The sequence below is a fragment of the Carcharhinus amblyrhynchos genome, chromosome 27, assembly GCF_965287045.1.
Source record: "Carcharhinus amblyrhynchos chromosome 27, sCarAmb.v2.hapA, whole genome shotgun sequence".
In the NCBI taxonomy this organism is placed as follows: domain Eukaryota; kingdom Metazoa; phylum Chordata; class Chondrichthyes; order Carcharhiniformes; family Carcharhinidae; genus Carcharhinus; species Carcharhinus amblyrhynchos.
Window position 1 is genome coordinate 27,412,909 of NC_137350.1, and position 23,206 is coordinate 27,436,114.

The 23,206-nt window shown below is 39.0% G+C and overlaps 1 protein-coding gene across 2 annotated transcripts in view; it reads left to right on the top strand.

The window, feature by feature from the left end:
• Positions 1-454: 454 nt before the first annotated feature.
• The window catches only part of stat3 (signal transducer and activator of transcription 3 (acute-phase response factor)), a 48,211-nt gene continuing 25,459 nt past the window's right edge, over positions 455-23,206 (top strand). Inside the window, exons 1-4 of one of the 2 annotated variants that reach the window (XM_080213626.1) lie at positions 455-709; positions 2,785-2,860; positions 21,194-21,343; positions 23,029-23,173. In XM_080213626.1, the coding sequence (XP_080069752.1) occupies positions 21,216-21,343; positions 23,029-23,173 (273 nt within the window). In that variant the 5' untranslated portion in view covers positions 455-709; positions 2,785-2,860; positions 21,194-21,215. Of the gene's footprint in view, positions 710-1,400; positions 1,422-2,784; positions 2,861-21,193; positions 21,344-23,028; positions 23,174-23,206 lie in introns of those variants that run through there. The other variant, XM_080213627.1, reaches the window with a different exon arrangement.

The window sequence follows — 23,206 nt, forward strand, 5'->3', positions numbered from 1 at the left end:
AGGGTGGTTAGTCATCTCGTTGACAGCAAAACTCCCCCATCCAATTTGCTCTCTGGAGCTGGCTCTGAGAGGCCAAGACGTCACCGCTGCCAGGAACTCAGATGATTTCGCATCGGCGGCTGTTCCGGCCACCTGCCGCCCCTCCCCCCACCGCTGCCGCTCTCCCCAACAGTCGCGGCGCGTGCGGCCCGGCAGGAGGGAGGCCGCTCAGCGCAGCAGCCGCGATGTGCCGGGGAGGGGGCGGGTGCATATGGCTTTCCGCCCCTCCCCTTGCCCCGCACCGATTGGCGGAAGCCCCCCCTGCGCCACGTCGCTGAAGCGGCCTTCCATTGGTTGACAGTGTGAGGGACGGGCTGTCAATCAATCTGCGGCGGCCAAACCCGTCTCCGATTGGTTGGGTGGGCTGTCAATCAATCAGCACTACCCTCCTTCCCCTCCCCCCCCCCCGTTCGGGTAGTCGGCTGAAGCCGAGGGGAGTTTTTTTTCTCTCTCTCTGTTGATGCCGGGGCAAGCTGAAGTGCGTCAAATATATATCGATATTAAACGCAAAAAATAATCTCCGAGACTCGTGAATCGACAGCTCGTCAGGGAACTGTTTTTGAAGCGGATAAAATATCACTGAAACGTTGATGGAATTAAGCATGTGTTTGCCGTAGAGCGAGGTGTCAGAAAGTTGGGAGTGACAGGCTGGAAAGTTTTATTGCTGCAGGTATGTGCTATATTCCTTCTCACAGTTGGCCTGATAACTCCTTATAGCTTTCAAGCAAATCTGGCTCACCTGAGAATGTGATTTGTGCAATGGAATTTTTTTGAAAAAACCTAGTTACAACAAGGTTAATTAATGGGGTTTAAAAAGCCCATTTACAATAGAAAAACATTGAGTTAATTCACGAGGAGCCACCGCGTCCCCTTGACTTCTCAATCTTTTTGGTCCACAGTCAGTGTTGAGACAAAAATATGGCAGTTACTGAGTTCCAAACATCCTGTGTGGAATATAGCATCTTCCAGTTTGTTTAAGGTGATGCAGGAACAGCATCTTCCAGGTTAATGCACTTCTAACGCTTCATTGGCTTTTTTCAAATTAACAATAAAAATGCACGTAATGTAGGAGGTAACTTTAAAAACTTTATTTTTACTCAATTCTTAAAGTTACGAAGCCAATGTTCAGAATGGACAGGGCAAACCCAAATCCATCTCTGGTTTACACCAAAAAGCAAATTCAAACTGAATCCGATTCATAGTCCCCACAAGAGAGACCAACAAGATCCAAGATAAGGCATTGCACCCCATCTTGGGCCTGAGCCAATACTTGATCTTAACCAAAAGGCCAAGAAGCATTTTGCTAACTGAAGTGTTTCCCTTCAGCCACTGCTAACAGGAAGTTTGGTAACTTTTAAAGAGAAGAGTTTTTTGGGCACGTGGCAAGTATATTTACCAGCTTCTGTTGAAGTATTAATTAGTTAATAACATTTTGTCACAAAAGGTATGTAGTGACTGCATACAAATATAGAACTGTGTAGAAGGGTGCAGCAATATTTGTAAATACTTAACATATACTGTTGGTTGTTGCTCTTCCAACAAAGCAGTATTTATTAAATAACATGTTATGTCGTGTTTTAAATCAAAACTGATTACACTCCTATTCAGTAGCCCATTCTTAATTATGTAATTGGGTTTCAGTTTGTTAAATGAAAATTTTTATGGCTTTTGTGTACTTTTGATTTGCTTCATAAATTTACATCAAATATTAACTCGATTTGAACACAAGGAAAGTGATTGTTACTGAAAACTTTCATATGTATAAAATAAGCCAGAGGATCCCTGGAGGTACTGTTTGTTACAAGAAGAATGGCAACTAACTACGTGACAAATGATTTCCAATTGTAGAGGTTGAAAGGACTATGAATGAAGCTGTCATTCTGTTTATTGTTTAATCTTCATCATTGTTTCACTCTGCTTTAACCTTTTGCATACATATTTCCCATTAATTATGTGTGTATTCAGAACAATACTGAAATTATTGGATGACTTTTGTATCTCAATGGTGTCCTCACGATATGCCCAACAGCTATTTTGACTTTGGGTATCAGTTCAGTATTTCAGTATCAAACTAATTTTGTCACTTGTGGTTGTCATTTATGATTTGGTGGTGTTTTATGTCAAAATAATCAAGCCTGAAATGACGTTGCTAGGACTCATGTTTCGGTACTCAACAAATTCACAGTATTACTCACAAATCCATAAAAAAGCTTCAGTTTCTACTTGTGCCTTTTGTAACATGTAAAATACAACATGACTCTGCGTTATGACCAGCTGACATATAAATTTGATGCTGTACTTGACATCAAGATTTTAAAATTCCTAGAATGCTAGGTGAAATTCAGGAGAGAATGTATGAAAAACTGATAAAATTTGGCACTGTGCTGACTGTAGATTGGACTTTGATAGGATCAGCAATAATGCTGTATTCAGACTTCTGCTTGGTTGATGAAACACAGCATACAGCACACAGTTCAATTTGTTTAGGCGCCTTTTTTTCAATATGCACAAAAGAACTTGTTTAAAAAATCTGCAACACTTTTTCTCAACTGTTTAACCTAGATGATTTTCTACTGTCAGCTACTGTTGAAAAACATTTTTTTCTATTTCGTCTGCAATTGACAACTTTTTTTAGTCTAAAACTTTGTGACTATCAATCAGTTATTCTATTTATTGATCTCAGCCATTTTCTTTGCTCTGTTTGTTCACATAATTTTATCATAGTTATTTATTTCTATTTTTTAGTATTGAACTGCAAAAGGAATCCTATCTTGAAAAATCCTCAAAGAAACGTTCTACACAAAACAGCTGAGGAGACCAGGTAAAGTAATGTCCCATTTTGTGTCTATCAGTGAATAATTCCTCCTCAAGCCAGGATGTTTCTCTTAGTCTCTAATGTTAATTATTATGACTAGCCCCAAAGTATTGTATTTTTAAATACAGAGGTGATATGTTTTTGTGGTATGTGTTTCCAACAAAATTATCACTAACAGTAGGATGAGCAATGTTATTTATTTTGTTTCAGGAAACCATTTTGGAAAATACAATATTTTTTCTTAAAAGGAGGAAGTAAAATTTTAAGTTCTGTGACCCTGAAGCAACTTATGCGGGTAGTGCTGGCTGAATCTAACTTCAGTTTCCCATGCTTAAAGCTAAATCTTAAGTAAAATAATTTTGAAACTAGAACTAGCACGTGTAATATTTTGGTTTGGGTTACGAGAATGAGGAAGGATACTGTGTTTTAGCAGTCACATACTGATAGCTTAGAAGGCTAAATTTGACACAAAGCACCTTGTGAGTGGGAATATTGTAATATTTTCAGTTCTTCAGAAATGGGGAAAATGCTAGCATACATCAGATGTTTCTTTCCTTGATAATGTTTGCAGTAGTGAGATATATCTTCAGAAAATTATATCAAAAACATTAACTATTTTAAAACATCACAAATATTGAATATGTACAGTCTTGGTATATTTTTCTTAACAGTATAACATTATCAAAATTGCACTTTTTATAATGTCTGCATCCTCCACAGCCACCACCTTCCTCTGACGTTCCAGCTGTGTTTGGAATATCTCAAAGCAGACTTAATTTGCTCTTGATGGTTGCTAGAGTAGCATGCCAATGTACTGCCTCAGTCACTATAACGTGTTGCTAGTATGACAGTATACTCTTAATAGTTGAAGATAATTGTTTCTGTTGTTTGTCCTAAGTGCTATGCACCACTTCCACTCGTCCTAATTATTGTTCATTTTAGAGCCTCTTTTTGAGACAAAATATGATTAATGGGATATAAATTAATGAGTGCAACCCTGTCTTACTAAATTGATGCAAGCTGAAACCTATTCCACCAGCGAAGAATTTCATAGTTAGAGACCACCCAACTAAGAGTCCCCGCCTCTCCAGAGTGAGAGTATAAACCACACCCCCTCACTTTCTTTTCATTGAAGAGGCTGAAAATCTGAAAATAAAAACTGGTCTATGAATAGTTACAAATCCGTTCTCTGACTGTACTTGATACTTGACAAATTCTGTTAAGATTGGTCCCAGAATATCAGCGCTGTAAAGCAAATTTATGATTTGAAATTGAAGTAGTGCAAAGCTCCATTGTTTGTTTTGTTTTGCTTCATGGTGTATTAATTTTGGAATTTTTTGTTGTACTAGAATCTAAAATAATTTCTAACTTGTACTGTTAAGCTGTTAACAGTGTGAAAATTGCAAACTGGTTTATTCAGCGTTTTATGCTCTAAGTTACTAGTTGAATGATTTTGTGTAATACTTGGTGATTTCATGACATGTTTTATAATTTCCCAAAGTATAGTGTTCCCTTCATCACAAAACTAGTTTATTAGTTGTAAATGTGTGGAGATGTATTGAGATCTTAGGAGATACTATATAAATAAAGTTGTCAACCCTGTAGGATTAGCCTGCAGTTTCTAAAAAAAAACAAATAAATGTTCATTAACTGGCCACTGCAAGCACAAAGCAGAAGAAAAAACAAGCCAGTGTTAAAAATTATGCATTTTTGTTTTTTCTTTCAGTTCTTTTGTTTATTTGTTATAAAAACATTGAACATAAGAGGGGAATATAGTTTACTGATGGGATGGTCACAGGCAGATGCAACTGCCAGGAATTTATCCAGGCAGTTACCAACCTTATCAATGTTTAGCACAATTTTTTATTTAACCAGATAAGCCTTCGGGCTAGTTAGGTCCTCCCTACCCTGCTGCAAAGGTCAGAACTTTTGAAAGGCAGTATGTTAACCGCAGTGGAGTTGCGTAAGAAAAGTAAAACCGGAAGCAGAGCAGTATTTCAAAGCAGAAATACAGCTTTGCAGTCTTCTGCTTAATGATTAAAAACATTGTGCTATGAATGCACTATTATCTGTGTGAGATCACAGTAGGATATATGGATTTGTATTTTGGATACAAAGAAATATTACTTTAATTTACCAGTTAGTCTATGAATGCTTTTAAGCTACATGTTTATTGATAGTGACTGAATATTTCATTTTGCTTCATAGCATCTTAAATTTGCAATGTTTTCCTTCTGGTACTTAAAATGGTGGGAGAAGGGAGAGTACTGTTGTTTTTCTAGTTGTGTTGTTTTAAAAACTGTGAAGTAGAATTAACTTTGAAATTGTTTCAACCTTCACTGTAGCAACAGTCGCAGTTGCAAGAGGGAAATTTAAATGAAATTTTCGATAACAGAAAATAAACGCATAACAACCATTCAGTTTTTGTAATTTGCTTTAATTGTTTTTGAATTTAACTTTGGTTGCAAAAGTAAATAATTTCAATGTTTTTGTTTTCGTTTGAAAAAAAGTATATGGCTGGGGTTTTTCATCCTCGCTGTGATAGGACCAGCATGGGTACAGGACCAGCCAAACGTCCATTGACTTTCAGTGGCACTGGAACATCCCAGTGGTGGACAGAGCTGGAAAATCCAGGCATATTTATTTTAATATGCGTATTGAGCCTTAGTGAACATCTCGTGTTCTCTGGATTTATATGCCCTTATGGTGTTGTTTCAGTGAATTTTTAACGAGGTACCATTTATTGCAGCCAATTTCCTGGGCACTGGAATTAGATGCTTCATGAAGTTAGCTTCTAGACCTTTCAGCCAATCATTAAGTATCTGAATAATTTCCTTGGACGTGACTGACCTGATCCTTTTTGTGATTCTTCATGTATAAAGTTCCAATCCTCTTAAAAATCAATTTAAAATGATGGAATCAAAAGTCTTTTTCTATCTGAGAAATACATGAATGATACCAATCTGTGAATCCTAATGAGGTGGACTGGGCAGGGTGAGGGTAACACTCTGGTTTCTTATGGGAAAAAAGCAACTAAGCTAGAGTTATACATTAGTTAATTATAAAGTCACACCCTTAACTATCTATCATGGTAAGGGGTAAGTCGATGATGGGCAGTCTAGGCTAGTGAGTGGGCCGCATGATTGGCTCTCCTTAACCTCAGTGGCCGCAAGATTGAAATCAAGCCTGGTGAATAAGATTGAATATATTTAATACATGTCAAATATTCCATAATGAACTATACAAAATGCTTAATCAGTTATACATCAATAGAACTGTCATCACCTGTAAATGGTTAAAAACAAAAGAAATGTTTACACTTTAGGCACAGAGGGCGTGCACGGTTCTCATGGTCAATGCTGTGTATAATCAGCATGCACCTCATTTCACTTACCCTTCCTTTACATGTGTATATTGTCAGTCATACTCGTAGGGAAAAAAAACTACACAGATGAAAATCAGTGGAATCTGGCAACACTGTGCTTGGGCAACAGTCAGCCAAATGTCCTGTGGACCACCTGTGGCCACCGAGCCGCAGATTACCCACCACTGGGGTAATCCCTTTTCCTGGTTGGATGAGTGTGTGTGTTTGGACTGGATTGCTAATTGGTACTCTAACTTCCTTTGTGAATCCTTTTCCTTCACTCAGCTGCTAATTTCAGCACTTCCAATAATTCTATTTCTGCCAATAACAAACAACTCTTCTACTTTTGCTAATAGAGCAGCTGCTACAACATATTCATAATCCTTGAGGTTGATCACAGCTTCTGCCTGTAATTCTCACACACACACACACACACACACACACACACACACACACACACATACACAGCTGAAGGAGCTCCCTTGACACAAGTTACAAATCCAGGGTAAACACTAAAAGCAATTTTGCTGTCAGTAGTCATGCTGACAAGTCCACAGATTAACAACGTGTTGGTTTCTGTGAGATCACAAAGGTGAACATTGCTAAGGTTCATACCTGCGTGTGTTACCCAAATATTGCTTCAAACAGCTTCCATAAACCGTGACGACTAGTGCCGTTTATGGCTTCAACTGGATTGTGCTACTAGATTTCAGTCACCTTTTTTTGTTCAGGGGATGTAAGTGTCACTGATATTTGAGTTTTTATTGCCGTTGAATGGAATGGCTTCAGCATTTAAGAATCAACCATATTGCTGTGGGTCTGGGGTCACGTATAAGTCAGACCAGGTAAGATTTCCTTCCCTAAAGAACGTTAGTGAACCAGATAAGTTTTTTTTGACAATCCAACAATGGTTTCATGTTTGTCATTAGACTTTTAATTCCAAATCATAATTGAATTCAAATTTTATCAGTTGCCATGGTGGGATTTGAACCTGGGTCCCCAGAGCATTACCCTGGGTTTCTGGATTACTAATCCAGTGACAATATTACGCCACCACCTCCCCATAATTACCATTATTTGATTTATAATTTAATGAAATATATAGATGAAATTTTGCATCCAAACCATGAAAGACATGGTAGATTTTGTCCTTCAAACGATCGATTATGTCTGGAGAGAGGATTGTTAGATATTGTACAGGAGGAAGTACAGATTTTGAGGTGAAGAATTTGAAATATCTCAAAGTTGTTAGCACATACAATTGAATGTGATTCTTATTTTGTTACCTAAGTATGGGTGTCAATATCACTAACTTAATGATGATATGTTTGCATTTATTAGTCTGTATGTCATGATACATGACATGGGTTATAATGCTGGAAGGAATTATAGTGTGCTGGATGGTGTCAGGTTTGTTGAGTTTTGTTGTAGCTACAGTAACCAGGCAAGTGAGAGTATTCCATCACATACCTCAGGTCAGGAGTATAATGGAATATCTTCACTTAACCTTGAGCGCAGCCCCAACAATACTGAGAAGCTTGCCAACATCCAGGACATATCCACACTCTCTTGGCACCCCATCTACCACCTTAAACATTTATGTCATCTGCCACTGACATACAGTGACAACAGTGTGTAACATCTGCAAGCTGCACTGCAGCAACTCACCAAAGCTCCTTTGTCAGCACCTTCCAACCACAATCTCTATCTCTTCAAAGGACAAGGGCAACAGATATATGGAAACACTGCCACTTGCAAGTTCCCTGCCAAGCTGCCTACTATCCTGACTTGGAAATGTATTGCCATTCCCTCCTTCACTGTCACTGGATCAAAGTCCTGGCATTTATTGCCAAATCCTAATTGCTTTGAGATGATGATGGTAAGCTACCTTCTTGAACCGTTGCAGTCCATCTGAGGGAGGTAGACCCACACTGCTGTTAGAGATGGAGTTCCAGTATTTTGACCCAACAACAGTGAAGGAAGGGTGATATATTTTGTCATCGGAAAGTTGAGTGACTTGGAGGAGAATTTCCAGGGAATTTTCTTATCCATCTCGATGGTAGTGATCGTGAGACTGGAAGGTACTGTCAAAGGAGCTTTGGTGAGTTCCTGGAGTGTATCCTGTTGGTGGCACACACTGCTACCACTGTGAGTCATTGATGGAGGGAGAGAATGTTTGGAGATGTTGTGCCGGTCAAGCTGGTAATTTTGCACTGGATGATAATTCCTGCTTTTTGTTTACAAATTAAAGCTGCAGATTCCAAGAGTGCAAAGTATAGAACCTTGCATCCTAATCACAAGTTTTTTTTCTTGTGCGCATAATCTATATTTCCTCCATTGTTGAGTTTAACATTTTAACTGGTGGCTTGGACAAGAGCTTGACCAACATCTGTGAATTTATTATCTTAAATTTATCAGTGATGGAGCAGACTTTCCCAATCGGTCACTTCCATCAAGCTTTTAAAAAAGCCACTGTATTGATGCAGTGCATGCGGGTGATGAACCAGATGATCATCATTGTTGGAGGGAACTATATTTCCTGTAACAAGTACTAGATACTACTTTTTTGTTGGTGTTTTTATTTTATGATAACCGACCACTTTAGTTTAATTTTCATTCCACTGCAGGGAGAAAAACTACAAATGATTTCAATATTCCTTAAATTTGCAGTTTGCTTCATTGGTACAAGAAGGGAAATTGTTGCTTCATACATCTGCTGTACTGAATGAATATGGTTGCAAAATTAAAGAATCATTGGAGGAAGATTCTCATAAAATTATTTATGACTGATATTTGGTATATATTTTGAATTCATTATTGCAGCAGTAAATGGGTGCAGACTGATGGGATTTGATTGCAAAGAGGATGACAGTGAGAATCTTCGTTACCATTGTAGATCTTTTCTAAGAATCAAATATTAAGATGGGTTAATAAGGTCAAATTGATTGAATTGTTCCTTTGAAAGGAAGATACGCTATGCTACCAAAAGTCTCTTGTGTGAAAGAATATATAGTCACACAGAACATTGGCTTCACATTGTGTCATGATGACTAAAGTTACTTTAAATGTGTAAATAAAGTTTTTATTTTAAAAAATCAACCACTTATTCTGATCTAGTAAAACACCATTTTGCATTTCATCTAATTAAAATGGTTCTAAAATTACAGGCAAAATAAATCACTTGCTATGTCCAGATTTGTGTTATATTTAATTAAAATATTCAATATAATTACTAATCAAATTTGCATTGACTTTGCCTCACATTACAGTTAATTTCACTGGAGAATTTGCATTTTTCCTGTCCTTTACAATGCATAACAATTTAGTCAATTTATCATTTTGCTTTGGATTAATGGCTGAGGTAATAAACAAAGCCTGAGCACAGAGATCACGAGTTCTTGGGGTCATTTGTACCTGGCGCATCATTTCCTCAACTGTTGCATTCTGGTTTAATACAGACTGACAAATATGTAGTTACAGTAAGAAGTCTCACAACACCCTGTTAAAGTCCAAGAGGTTTATTCAGTAGCAAAGCCAACTAGCTTTTGGAGCGCTGGCTGCTCCTTCATCAGGTGAGTGGGAGTTCTAATCACAAACAGGGCATATAAAGACACAAACTCAATTTACAGAATAATGATTGGAATGTAATTCTTTACAGCTAATCAAGTCTTAAAGATACAGACAATGTGAGTGGAGAGGGCGGTAAGCACAGGTTAAAGAGATGTGTATTGTCTCACGACAGGACAGTTAGTGAGATTTTGCAAGTCCAGGCAAGTCATGGGGGTTACAGATAGTGTAACATGAACCCAAGATCCCGGTTGAGGCCATCCTCGTGTTCGGAACTTGGCTATTAGTCTCTGCTCAGCAACTCTGTGCTGTCGTGTATTGTGAAGATAGCTGGCGTCTCCACAAATATGTAGTCCTCAGTGGCCTTATTGAAGGTGCCTAAGCTAATATGAGTCTCTACAGAAATAGGCCAACTATTTATGTTTTATAAAGGCAAAAAGCTATAAAATTTATAGCTAAGTCAAATTTGTTGTGCCAGGTACTTGTTCCATTAAGCACAACAGATTGGTTTCACTATGAGTAGCTGTAGTGGAATAACTTGAGAATCACCATTATGTTTCATTTGATGGAACAATGATTGTTTACAAAACATGGACATACTTTTTTTATTTTGTGCGCTTCTTTAGTTTCTTTCAACAAATCATTATAAGTCTGTATAAGTGAGAAATGAATTTGAAAGGAATTTCTAGTTCTTGCAGACAGGAAATCAATAATAAAGTGAAACTAAATACATACTTAGCCTTTATAATGTTAAATATGTAAACGTGCCTCAGTTGTGTCACAGGTGTTTTTGAGTTCATCTGGGCAGACCTTCCTATTCCCCCTCAATTTAGTTTTCCTGAAAATTCCCCTATTTTAACTAGTTTAAAACAGAATAATTGAAAGGTTTGTGATAACTCAAGACTTCTCAGGATTAAAGCAACGTGTAAGCTGTAGCAAATTTGCCTTCACCTTTGGGCTTCTTTGTTAAAATTTTCCGAAATGTTTGTTAGCTAGAATAATTTCAACTAATTTGTGTTTTCTCTCTTGATTAAACCTCCGTTCAATGTCTTGACGTGCTTTCCCACCTTGGTCTTGTTAATGTCTTGCCTCACATTATATTTCCTATTTCCATACATCGAAACAAAATTTTTGCGTGATATTGCATCTGATGCTAAATGCTTTTATGAATAAAGCATTTATCAGCACCTGGTTTTTTTTATCCTTTCCCTCTCTTGCAGTTGGTTGCAGTTACTCGAATGGAGGGAACGTTTTTTGTCAAGTAAAGCTGTGAACAGTGAACCTCCACAGCTTAGATGCAAATCTCAAACAATGCTAAATACTTGTTCAATATTTAGTTTTTCAATCTGGTCTTTTTAGAAACATGCTGCATAAGGTGTATGCTGGTGGAGAATATTCAGTAAAAGATTTTCCTGAAATAATGTGATTTGATGTTTAAAGTCATAACTTTAGCAGTATAACATTGTAACATGTGATATTTTATACTTGAGATCAAATTAAACCTGACACTTGTATATCACATGTAGCTAACCTAGTCTTCCTGTTCAATTGAATTAATTTTAAATCTTTTGTATTGCATCAACATCTAGTATTAGTTGAAATCTACAGTTGCTAATGACATTCTGCTGATAAATCTGCATAGGTTTTGCTCTGTGGCCTGTCACTTGATTCAAACCCATTGATTAAATTTTAACTCTTACGGGGTTTTAGTTTTGAAAAGGCAATTTGAATTAAGTAAGTCCTGTTTTGTTGATATGCAAATTCCCTCACTTAATGTACAAATCTTGACATAATTTCATCAGTGCAGGTCATTTGTGAGATTCCTCAGAGGGAAAAATATAAAGTCCACAACTTCTTGCATCTTAAAGTTGGAAAAGCAATGACTATAATTCTCACTCAGTATGAATTGTCCCGGGTCAAATGGATGAGTTAGTGTTATTAGTATTAAATTATTTGTGGGAGTATAACATGACAGAAAGAATTATAATGTTGAACAATTTGAGCCAACGCGATGAAGTCTGCACCATATTATGTTTTAGCTAGTCATAATACAAGAAATATTATTCAACAGTTCATCTTTCAGTGCAATTTATGTAGAATATCTCTCTTTAACAAAACTTGCATGCAAAAAGTCATTTCCTGTGTGGTTACCATTTGGTTTGTTATATTTCAATCTTGAGTATCATGTCAGCTAAAGTAATATATAGAAACTTTTTGATGGTTGCTACACAACACTTTCATTTAACTTACTAAGAAGTCTCATCTTTTGTACCAGTCTTAAAAATGAAAAGTTATCTTACAAATGTTTGTAACTACGATGCAAGTATGGTTAAATATAAATTTATCTGCCTAATATGTACAACTGGGTGACCGTCCATTTAATTTCAACCAGACAATTCAATTTTGGACTATCTACTGGATTCTGTTTTAGAAAGCAATAATTGGGGATTAATTTTAGCCACTACCATCATTAGTGGGAGAGGATCTTGCAAGAGTTAAATTGTTTAAAAAGATGAAACCCACTGCAAACATGCCTCCTTGTGGTTTAAACTATGTGGGTTTGGGACTGGCCAAATCACCTCTGAAGAAACAGGTCTGCTGATAATTAAATGAGGCTCTGTTCATCAGATTCTGTGATCCATTCTGCTCTTTTCTAGCACTTTGGTGGAGCAGGGATGCTTCCACACTCTGACCCTTCAAACAAACTTGCGTCCCTTCTATCTCTCCTTTCAGGTTGCTGCTTTCCGAACCACTACCAATCCCCAAACTCCGATAGGCAGGGATTGCCCCTCGTTGTCCCTGATTGCTATCTTCTACTTGGGAATTCAGGCCAGTGAGCCTCACGTCTGTGCTGTGTAAATTGTTGGAAGGTATTTTGAGAGACAGGATCTACAGGCATTTAGAGATGCAAGGACTAATTAGGGACAGTCAGCGTGGCTTTGTGAGTGGAAAATCATGTCTCATAAATTTGATTGATTTAGTTTTTTGAAGGCATAACCAAGAAGGTAGATGAGGGCAGTACAGTTGATGTTATCTACATGGACTTTAGTAAGGCCTTTGACAAGGTACTGGATGATAGGTTGTTGCATAAAGTTAAATCTCATGGGATTCAGGGTGAGGTTTCTAAATGGATAGAAAATTGGCTTCTCGACAGAAGCCAGAGAGTGGTTGTAGAGAATTGTTTTTCAAACTGGAGGCCTGCGACCAGCAGTGTGCCTCAGGGATCAGTGCTGAGCCCACTGTTAGTTGTCATTTATATTAGTGATTTGGATGAGAATATAGGAGGCATGGTTAGTAAGTTTGCAGATGACGCCAAGATTGGTGGCATAGTGGACAGTGAAGAAAGTTACCTCCAATTGCAACAGGATCTTGATCAATTGGGCCAGTGGGCTGATGAATGGCAGATGGAGTTTAATTTAAACAAATGCGAGGTGATGCATTTTGGTAGATTGAACCAGGGAAGGATTTACTGTGTTAATGTTAGGGTGTTGGGGAGACTTAAAGACCAAAGAGATCTACAGGTACATGTTCATAGCTCCTTGAAAGTGGAGCCACAGGTGGACAGAGTAGTGAAGCAGGCGTTTGGCATGCTTGGCTTCGTCAGTCAGAACATTGAATACAGGAATTGGAATGTTTTGTTGAAGTTGTACAAGACATTGGTAAGGCCACACTTGGAATACTGTAAGCAATTCTGGTCACTCTGTTATAGAAAGGATATTATTAAACTAGAAAGAGTGCAGAAAAGATGTGTTAGGATGCTACTGGGACTTGATGGTTTGGGTTATAAGGAGAGGCTGGATAGCCTGGGACTTTTTTTCTGGAGTGTAGGAGGCTGAGGGATGATCTTAGAGGTCTATAAAATAATGAGGGGCACAGAAAAGGTAGATAGTCAATATCCTTTCCCAAATGCTGGGGAATTTAAAATTAGAGGTTTAAGGTGTGAGGGGAGAGATATAAAAGTGTCCAGGGGGCAGTTTTTTTCACACAGAGGGTGGTGAGTGTCTGGAACAAGCTGCCAGAGGTAGTAGTAGAGGCGGATGCAATTTTGTCTTTTAAAGAGCATTTAGATAGTTACATGGGTGCGATGAGTATAGAGGAATATAGGCCAGATGTGGGCAATTGGGATTAGCTTAAGGGTTTTAAAAAAAAGGGCAGCATGGACAAGTTGAGCCAAAGGGCCTGTTTCCATTCTGTTAACCTCTATGACTTTGCAAATCTGGCAGTTAGCCAGCCTTCAGTCTGGATGGCTGTCAGGTGGAAAAAAATGTTTATAAAATTCAGATGAAGTCCCTTCGTTAAATCTGGCAGGGCCTCCAAGTTTCAGGTTTCCTGGCCCCTGCAATATGCCCCGCTCCCACTGCTTTGGCATCAGGGTCCAAGTGTACTGTTTTCTGCATGAGAGGCACTCTGAGATTGGGGATGGGGGGCAGGAACAGCAAATTTTTTGAGAAGTTATTTGCAGGATCATAAACCTGTGGAACTCTCTATCCCAGAGTGCAGTGGATACTGGAACACTAAGCAGATTTAAAGAGGAAATAGATCGGTGTTTAAGTAGCAGTGGGATGAAGGTGTATGGGGAGTAGGCAGGATGAGGCCAAGATGAGATCAACCATGATCGTATTGAATGATGGAGTAATAATCTTGAGGGCTGAATTGCCTACTCCTCCTTGTTCTTCTGTTTCTCTGTTAAGTTCCATATATTACTGGCAGAAACATTAATCTATTTGCTCACTGATCAGCTGTGCTATTAAATCAAACTTTCACATGTTGTTGATGCCTGTCACCTTTAGCTCTGCATGTTGTACTTAAAATGATTTCTGCAATAGATTACTCATTCTGCAGATCCTAAATCCATTCAGAGGAATATTTTTCATAACATAGATTAGAGTTTTCCATTCTATTACATAAAAGACTCTCTAAACAAAGGGTTTATGTGAAATCTTTATTTCTCAATTTCAATGTTTAGCATGTGAAAGTAGCAACAGTCAAAATGTATACTGGTTTGCATTTCTGTTGCAAAGCTTGTAGAAATGCACCTTTTGAATTGTGCAACAGGGTTGAAAACGTGCTGAGAGTTGGGTTGGTAGTTCAATGTGGGGAAGGAAGGGGCAAGGGAGTAATAACAAGCAATTGTAGTAGTAGTAGTAGTTGAGATACTTGATGAGTAACTCGTATTGTGACCAAGTCCTACGAAGGAAACTTGTGAAATTTGAATATATTAATTTGGTCCAAATACCCAACTGGTTCATTCATCTTTTTTCCAGGGAAGAGAATGTGCCACTGCAATCTGGTCCAGCCATGTGACTCTTAATGTTCTCTGAAGTGGCTTAATAAGCAACTAAAAATGGGCAATAAATATGATCTCTCTTTTTTTCATCTGTGCCCTGAGATTTCTTTTAACAAATTCGCTCTTGTCTGGTAATCCCAGTTTCCTTATTCTCTCTTGTGAGAAAACAGCAGGCATTTTGTACTTGACTAAGTATAATACAGCCAAGACATAATGACCTTGAGAACTCATGGTAATTATTTCACTTAGTAAATTTAGTCCTGACTGTTAGGCTTTTGGAGGAAACATCGAGAGGAAGATGTATGAAGCAGTGGTTTTCCATTGTTGGAACACTGCAACACGAGACTCATCTTGTTGATATGTTGAAATGAGGATGTCTAGAATTTAGGATACAATATGGAAAATAGTCCTGTTTTTAAAAATAGCTTTTGTTCTGTGTGTGAACCAGAGAATGTCAAATGGGTTTAATCAAATAGGTTTCCCATTTTTGATGCAATAATGTTAAAACAGATGGCAATTTCATCATGTAAAATGGAAAATTATCTGAAAACTTCTTTTTTCTTTATTGTGAAATAGCTGCCCCCGGTTTTGCTCTGTAACACTTCAGCTGTGTTGCATATGCTGTTTAAAACATAAGCTCTGTAAAGGAGGAATTTGTTTTATTTTTCTATTTTGAGCATTGTGATTTACTGTTGCTTATGTCGAGTATGCTCCTGTCTGAGGTTGTATGGTTTTGGCGTGTGAATAATCAACCTTTTGATCTCAAATTATCATGTTGTTTTTGAACGTACTTTGGAATTTCCTTTGTTTCGTCTTGGCTTCGACCTCACACGAATCACTTTGATTTCTAAACCACAGGATGTCTTCGTCATAGCATCGTCGTGAATCACAGCTGAGTAATTCTAAAGAAATAATTTTCTTCAAGTAAAAAGTAGATGTTACTACTTACTGAATTGCAAGTTTTACATTTCAAAGATGGAGCTAAATTTTCAGCGTAATTTGAAGTGGAAGGTTGGAATTTTGCTCTTGAGATACAAAGGAAGATGGATCAGTGGGAAACTCTCATATGATTCATGTTATACTTTTTAAAGTGGGATGCTTGGCAGTTGGCTGGTGAACTTATCTGAATCTGTGTATATTTCATTATTTTGACCTCTATTCGCTCATTGGAAGTTTGGAAACTATATATTTACTAGCCTTGGGTATTTCCCAGGGGTTTACACCTCTTGATACCCGGAAGTCATAGAAACATAAAAAATTGGAGCAGGAGGAGGCCATTGGAACCTTTGAGCTTGCACCACCATTCATTATGATCATGGCTGACCATCCAACTCAGTAGTCTGATTATGCCTCCCCCCTTCAATATCCTTTGATCCCCTTTACCTCAAGTGCTATATCTAACTGTTTCATGAAAACATACAATGTTTTGGCCTCAACTACTTTCTGTGCTAGTGAGTTCCACAGGCTGACCACTCTGGGTGAAAACATTTCCCTTCATCTCTATTCTACCCTGTATTCTCAGACTGTGATCCTAGTGACCCCACCATCGGGAACCCCACCATCAGAAAAGTCAGTGTATGATTTAAGTGTTTACCATGTCACCCACTGGGAAAACATTTCTGCCCTTTGTTCCTTTAGCATTGATGGGATTCTGCCATTTCCGTGGAAACAACATCATATCTTGGATAAGATACTGATTCCAAGAAATTCCATTTCAAAAACATGCTTCTCACCAATTTGGGGATTTTAATTAATTTTAAGTGTAGGCATTTTTCAAAAAGACTGTAATGTTAAGGGGAACTTTACATCATTCTGAGTAGGTAAATCTAAACATCATGGAAATAGTCTGAAAATGCGTTAGCTGGGGAATTTACCTTTCTGACTTCTGAGGAGGTTGCTAATGATTCTGACCTACTAAACTTACTTTCACATCTGATCCAAAGCAGTTGTAGCTACTTTTAACTGGCTTTTGGAAATCTTTGATTATCGTGTTTTATTTTATTGCTTTAATTAGACTTTCGTTTTCGTCCTTTGCTGCTGAAATTGTATGTGGGGCTGTTCTGGTGCATTGTATGTTTGTGTTTGAAGTTGATATTATTTAGTTATGTGAGCAGCAAATTTATTTATAAAATCTGAACCTTGTCCTGAATAAACCAGTAGTGGAAAAGAAACACTGCCGACAACACAATATCAGTTATGTTCAGTGCAATTTGGGGAACTTTAGCTCGATGAGTTTGTATCTGAAATCTGCTAGTGCAATCTAAATGAATCCCCATTCTGATAAGGAAATTGCTTTTGTGCATGTGTCATTATCAGATATTCAGAAGCATGTTCTTGGCTTGTACTGCAATTAGTTCTGCATCTCTACATTTCCAATTGCAATTTCACTATAATTGTAGAATCCCTACGGTGCAGAAGACCATTCGGCGCAGTGAGTCTGTACCGATCACAATCCCAACCAGGTCCTATTCCTGTAATACCACATATTTACCCTGCTAATCCCCCTGACACTAGGGTCAATTTATCATGGCCAGTAAACCTAGAGCACATCCTTGGACTGGGGGAGGAAATCCACGCAGACACAAGAGAATGTGAAAACTCCACACAGACAGTGACCCTAGGCCGCTATTGAAGCTGGGTCCCTCGTGCTGTGAAGCAGCAGTGCTTGCCACTGTGCCGCCCCTATAGTTATTATAAAATCAAAGTATTATACAAAATAAACATGGTTTGATTTTAAAATTAGAACATAATTGCACTAGTGTCCTGTTCTAGTTTCCCCCTGTCCTTTATCCCAGCTCAATCTAAAATCCACAGTTGGTTATGCCTCTGACCAGAGCCACAGGAGACCAATTAGTGCATCACAAAAAGTAGCGATGCTTGATTAAAATCATGGGTGGAAATTTGCCTCAGGCACTGGCGCAAAATATTATTATAGGATAATACACTACAGCACAAACAGGCCCTTCGGCCCACAAGTTGCGCTGATCATATCCATACCTACCAGGCCATAGAACTACCTGTAACTCCCAATCCCATGTACTCAACCAGAAGTCTTTTAAAAGACCCCAGTGAGTTCATCTCTACCACCACCGACGGCAGCCGATTCCACTCACTCGCCACCCTGAGTGAAAAACTTACCCCTAACATCTCCTCTGTACTTGCTCCCCAGCACCTTAAACCTGTGTCCTCTTGTAGCGACCATTTCAGCCCTGGGAAATAGCCTCCGAGAATCACCCTATCTATTCCTCTCAATATTTTATAAACCTCTATCAGGTCGCCTCTCAACCTTCGTCTCTCCAGGGAGAAGAGACCTTGCTCCCTCAACCTATCTTCATAAGGCATTAAGTTGGAAGGGGAAATATGAACACACCAAATCATAGGAACATAGGATAGAAGCAGGGGTATGCCCCTGTGCCCTAAGAGTCTGACCTGCCATTTAACATGGACTAAGCAATATTATATCAACCATTCACTAAATCCAACACTTGGTATTTCGGATGTATTCTTTTGCTCCCGTGTCAGGATTACAGAGTCGGGACATTTCCTAGCTCTACAAACCGAACCAAAAGAAAATGTCCCAAAAATCACTATTTTCATTCAAGGATGGCAGGGCTCTCTCGGCGTTGGTCAGGTGACCCCAGAATGGATAGTGAGGCTGCTGGCTGGGAAATGCACCATCATTTTGTCGAAGATTTAAACAAAAACATTAAAATGAGAAATTGTCCTGCCGACATGCCCCTTGCCACCTCATGCCCTTGACCCACCTCATGACCACTCATACCATACCCTCCATGCCAACCTGTGTGCCTCTACTCATCCCCATGGTCCTCATCCACCAGCCTTTGCCCCTACACCTACTCTCCCATCCACCATGAGCAGACCTCGAGCCACGCTGAAATTACATAAAATTTAAAGTGTCTATTGCAGCCTTTATTTTTCTGAGAAAACACTCGAGTCAGTAAAAACCCATTTCCGTTTTTGCATTCCTTCATAATCGCTTTTAAGAATGGACATTTCATTCACGTGGTCAATCCCTTATTAAAAAAACGAGCATTGAAATCCTTCGTCTCACATCAAGAAGTCTGTAATCACTTGGAGCTGTCCATCCATCTGTGAAATGTAAGGCATTCAACTGTGTGAACGGAAAGTTATGAAATCAGTCATGCAGCACAAATCCAGTTATGATAACCCTCAGGCTTATCAATAGAATGCAATAGCTTGTAATAATTTATTTTCATATGGCACATAGATTCAGTTTAAAGGGCAGGCAGTTTAAATGCCTTGACAGCTTAACAGTTCTTGCCAGTTCTAAGTTTACGCATTTTTTGCACGCATTTACGTGCACTTTTAACAATCCCAAAGGGCACCTAACACTCAAAAAGGGAATCTGACCTCCCCAAAAGGTGTCCCAGGACTATATCCATAGGGGTACCTTACTCCTGCAAAGGGGTATCTCACCTTTTGAAAGGATTGCCCAAAATTTTGACCTGCTCCTGCGAGTGTAATCTGCGTATGTTGTTTCCCAATCCTGGTAAACAAAAATCAAACGTGACTTCTGTTTTATATGGGTAGCTGGCTTCACAAAATGAGCACTTAAAAATCCCCAACTGGCCTTATTCCACCTCTTGTGAAAATGGGGCAGGACTTCCGTAATTCAGCTTCTGTGGGGTGGCATGGTGGCACAGTGATTAGCACTGCTGCCTCACAGTGCCAGGGAGCCAGGTTCGATTCTCAGCGTGGGTCACTGTCTGTGTAGAGTTTGCGTGTTCTCTCCATGTCTGTGTGGGTTTCCTCCCACATTCTGAAAGACGTGCTTGTTAGATGCATTGACCTGAACAGGCGCCGCAGTGTGGTGACTGGGGAATTTCACATAACTTCATTGCAGTGTTAATGTAAGCATTACTTGTGACTAATAAACTTTACTTTTACTTTACTTCTGCCATTTTTACAATGAAGTTCTGAAAATTCAGGCTTTTGTTCTACTGCACTTCATGAAACTGAACGTCAGATGTTGCATCTAAAAGGCAGCTGATCCAGTATTGCATCACTTCCTGGAAAAAAAATTCAACTCTCAAAAGTACTCCGTGCTGATCTAAATCATCAGCTTCGTACCTTGTGCAAACACAAGTTTTCAACTTGAATCAAGCATATTCTCTTCTATTTTCACTGGATGGATTGGATACACTTTCTTAATTCAGTAAAATATTAAATATTTTGAAGAAAGCACACATGTAATTTATCTTCTGCCTGAGGAATTTTGTCACTAACGTATCAGACTTGAAATGAAAACCTCTGATAGCAAAACAAGGTAGAGTAGGTGGTGACATCTCTGCTGGACCAAAGTGAAAATGAATATTCCATTGCTGAGGCAATTTCCTTCCAGGTTAAAATGCAAAATTAAAAACTAAAGTTGACAGACCTCAAGGCATCTGAATGGATTCCACTTTTTCTGTGGAATCATGCAATTTCTGTATTCTTATGTTGTGTTAATAAAATGATATTTCTGATCATTTCATTACTTTCCACTTAACCTACAGAATTATTCAAATATTGATATTTGCAATTCATGCATTTAAAAGAAGTGACATTTGTTTTCATGTTTGTTAATTGTCATACTGGCAGTAATTCAGTTGTGGATCAATTAAACTCTTTTTGATTTAAAGATAGAAAAAAAATTGACCAAGTATATAATTCCCTCAAATAACAGTTATGTGGAAATACAGTGTACGTTTCACAATACTGTTTTCAAAGTTGCATCATAGCCTGGTTTCCGCAATATTTCTGTAATGACTAGTCTCCAACTTTGTAATTTTAAAATCTGACTGACATCTTTTGGAAATTTTGGTGCTTTAGAGTAATATGTTTTGGAAGGAGATGACCTCACCACTTAGTTTCAGGAAATTTTTAAAAATGGTCAGTATATAGTGCTCAATCTATAGTTTTGGTAATGCTGCCTTTAACAAGAGATATTTGTGTATAGATGTTCCCTTCAAGGAGTTGCAAACGTTATGTAATCTGTATGTACTGAAAGGCGTCTTCTTTTGTGATTGGCTTGATTTGTGGGAAAATCTGTTCGGCGTATATGACGGATGGCAATTGATCTGATAACTTTGCTTTTCAGCTTTATTTAATTTCCTCACGCAATGGCACAGTGGAATCAGTTACAGCAGTTGGATACTAGATATCTGGAACAACTGCACCAACTTTATAGTGACAGCTTTCCCATGGAGCTGAGGCAGTTTCTGGCAGCTTGGATTGAAACGCAGGACTGGTACGTCTGACAATTATTCAGAATTTGAGGTGTGTAAGATGTCTTCTTGGGAGTGGTAGGGTGAATGAGGGAAGTGTTTCTTCCCAGTGTTTAAAACACTAATTTTGATTCGTAAAACTTAGGCAGTTAACTCAGGTCGTTCTTGTCTTTGTTGGGGCACTGACATAGCCATCAAATCTGTATCTTGGGGCTCCAGAGGGAAAGAAAATCATTATTATCAAATCTTGGTCCACGACCTGTCTTCCGTTCTAAGTGCACGTTCATACATGAGCAAGCACTAGATCGGCCAATTATGTGAAAGATGCTCGGGAACTTTCAACCTACATATTGGGGGTGACTCCTTCGGATGGCTGGTAGGAATCCCAATGCCCTGTTGGATGGGCATCAGCTGAAAATCAGTGGGCGTGAGGGCTTTCAGGATTCACCCGACCACACCCATGGGCCCTGATCAGGTTCCTGCTTAGAGCAGGCAGCCAGCTGATAATTATGCAAACCCACTAATTTTAATATAGCTGATTTGACAGGCCATTTACTAGCCATTCACTGGTAGCTTGGATCTCGAGGAGGTAGGTCCGATGGCCGTTTTCCCCTCTACTCTGGTCAGGCTGCTGGTCCCTTAAGGTTGGATGGGCTCAGCTGGGACAAGGGATTGACCTCTCCACTCTCTGCTGGGATGGGGATGTTGTGGCTGGATTGCTTCTTGTAGCTCTCACAGACCTAAAGCTCACCCCGGCATGGTGATTTCAGGCAGCCCTGTGATAAATATCTACATTCTTGATGTCAGCTGTGAAAATTCTGAAGTCGCCAGGTCACTTTAATCGCCATGCCCCCTGATTACCTGGCAGGATTTTAAATCGCTGCAGCACTCCATTCGGCAGCAGAGCCTTCTCTGGCTCTCGGTCAGAATGTGACCTGCCCCTTGTAGCCCTAGCAGATCAAAGTTCATCCCTGGTATGGTGATGTCAGGCAACCCTGTGATCAACATCTTGTCTGTCAGCTGTGGAAAATTCTGAAGTGACCCAATCACTTTAATTTTCGTGCCCCCAGTCACCTAGCAGACGAGAAATGGAAAGAAACACGTGGCTGGAAGACAGGGAGAAAGGACAATCTCTGCTGCAGAATGGAGTGCTGCAATGACTTAAAAACCTGCCAGGTGACTGGCGGCATGAAAGTTAAAGTGACCGGGTCACTCCAGAATTTTCACACTTGACAGGCAAGGTGTTGATCACAGGGTTGCCTGAATCACCATGCCAGGCATGATCTTCAGGTCTGCTAGGGCTACAAAGGGCAGTTCAGCCTTGACACCCCAATTCTGGGAGTATTTTCAGGCTGAAATAAAAACTGAAAATGCTTGAAAACATCAGCAAGTCTGGCAGCATCTATCGGGAGGGGAACGACATTAATGTTATGAGTCCCTATGATTCCTGTTCAGACTATGGTAAACCAATGTATGTAAAGTACAAAGGCAATAACCAAATTGGCTAATTGTTCATGTAATTGTAGAGTAAGTCACAAAATGTGTTCTGACTTGTTTTATGTGCTCCCCCTTTTAATCAGTACATTTGTTTTGATTTCTTTAACATTTTGTTTGCAATTATCTAGAGTGTTCTTTTTTTATAATGAAACTGCAAATGTGGTGACTGAAGTACAGATTCTGACACAGAAATTACTCTTTAACCTTCTAGGGCATATGCTGCCAGCAAGGAATCACATGCTACATTAGTGTTCCATAATCTGTTGGGTGAGATTGATCAACAGTACAGCAGATTTCTACAGGAATCCAATGTCCTATATCAACACAATCTGCGGAAGATTAAACAGTACCTGCAGGTATTCTTCTTTGGCAGTCCCTCAGGGTTGAGG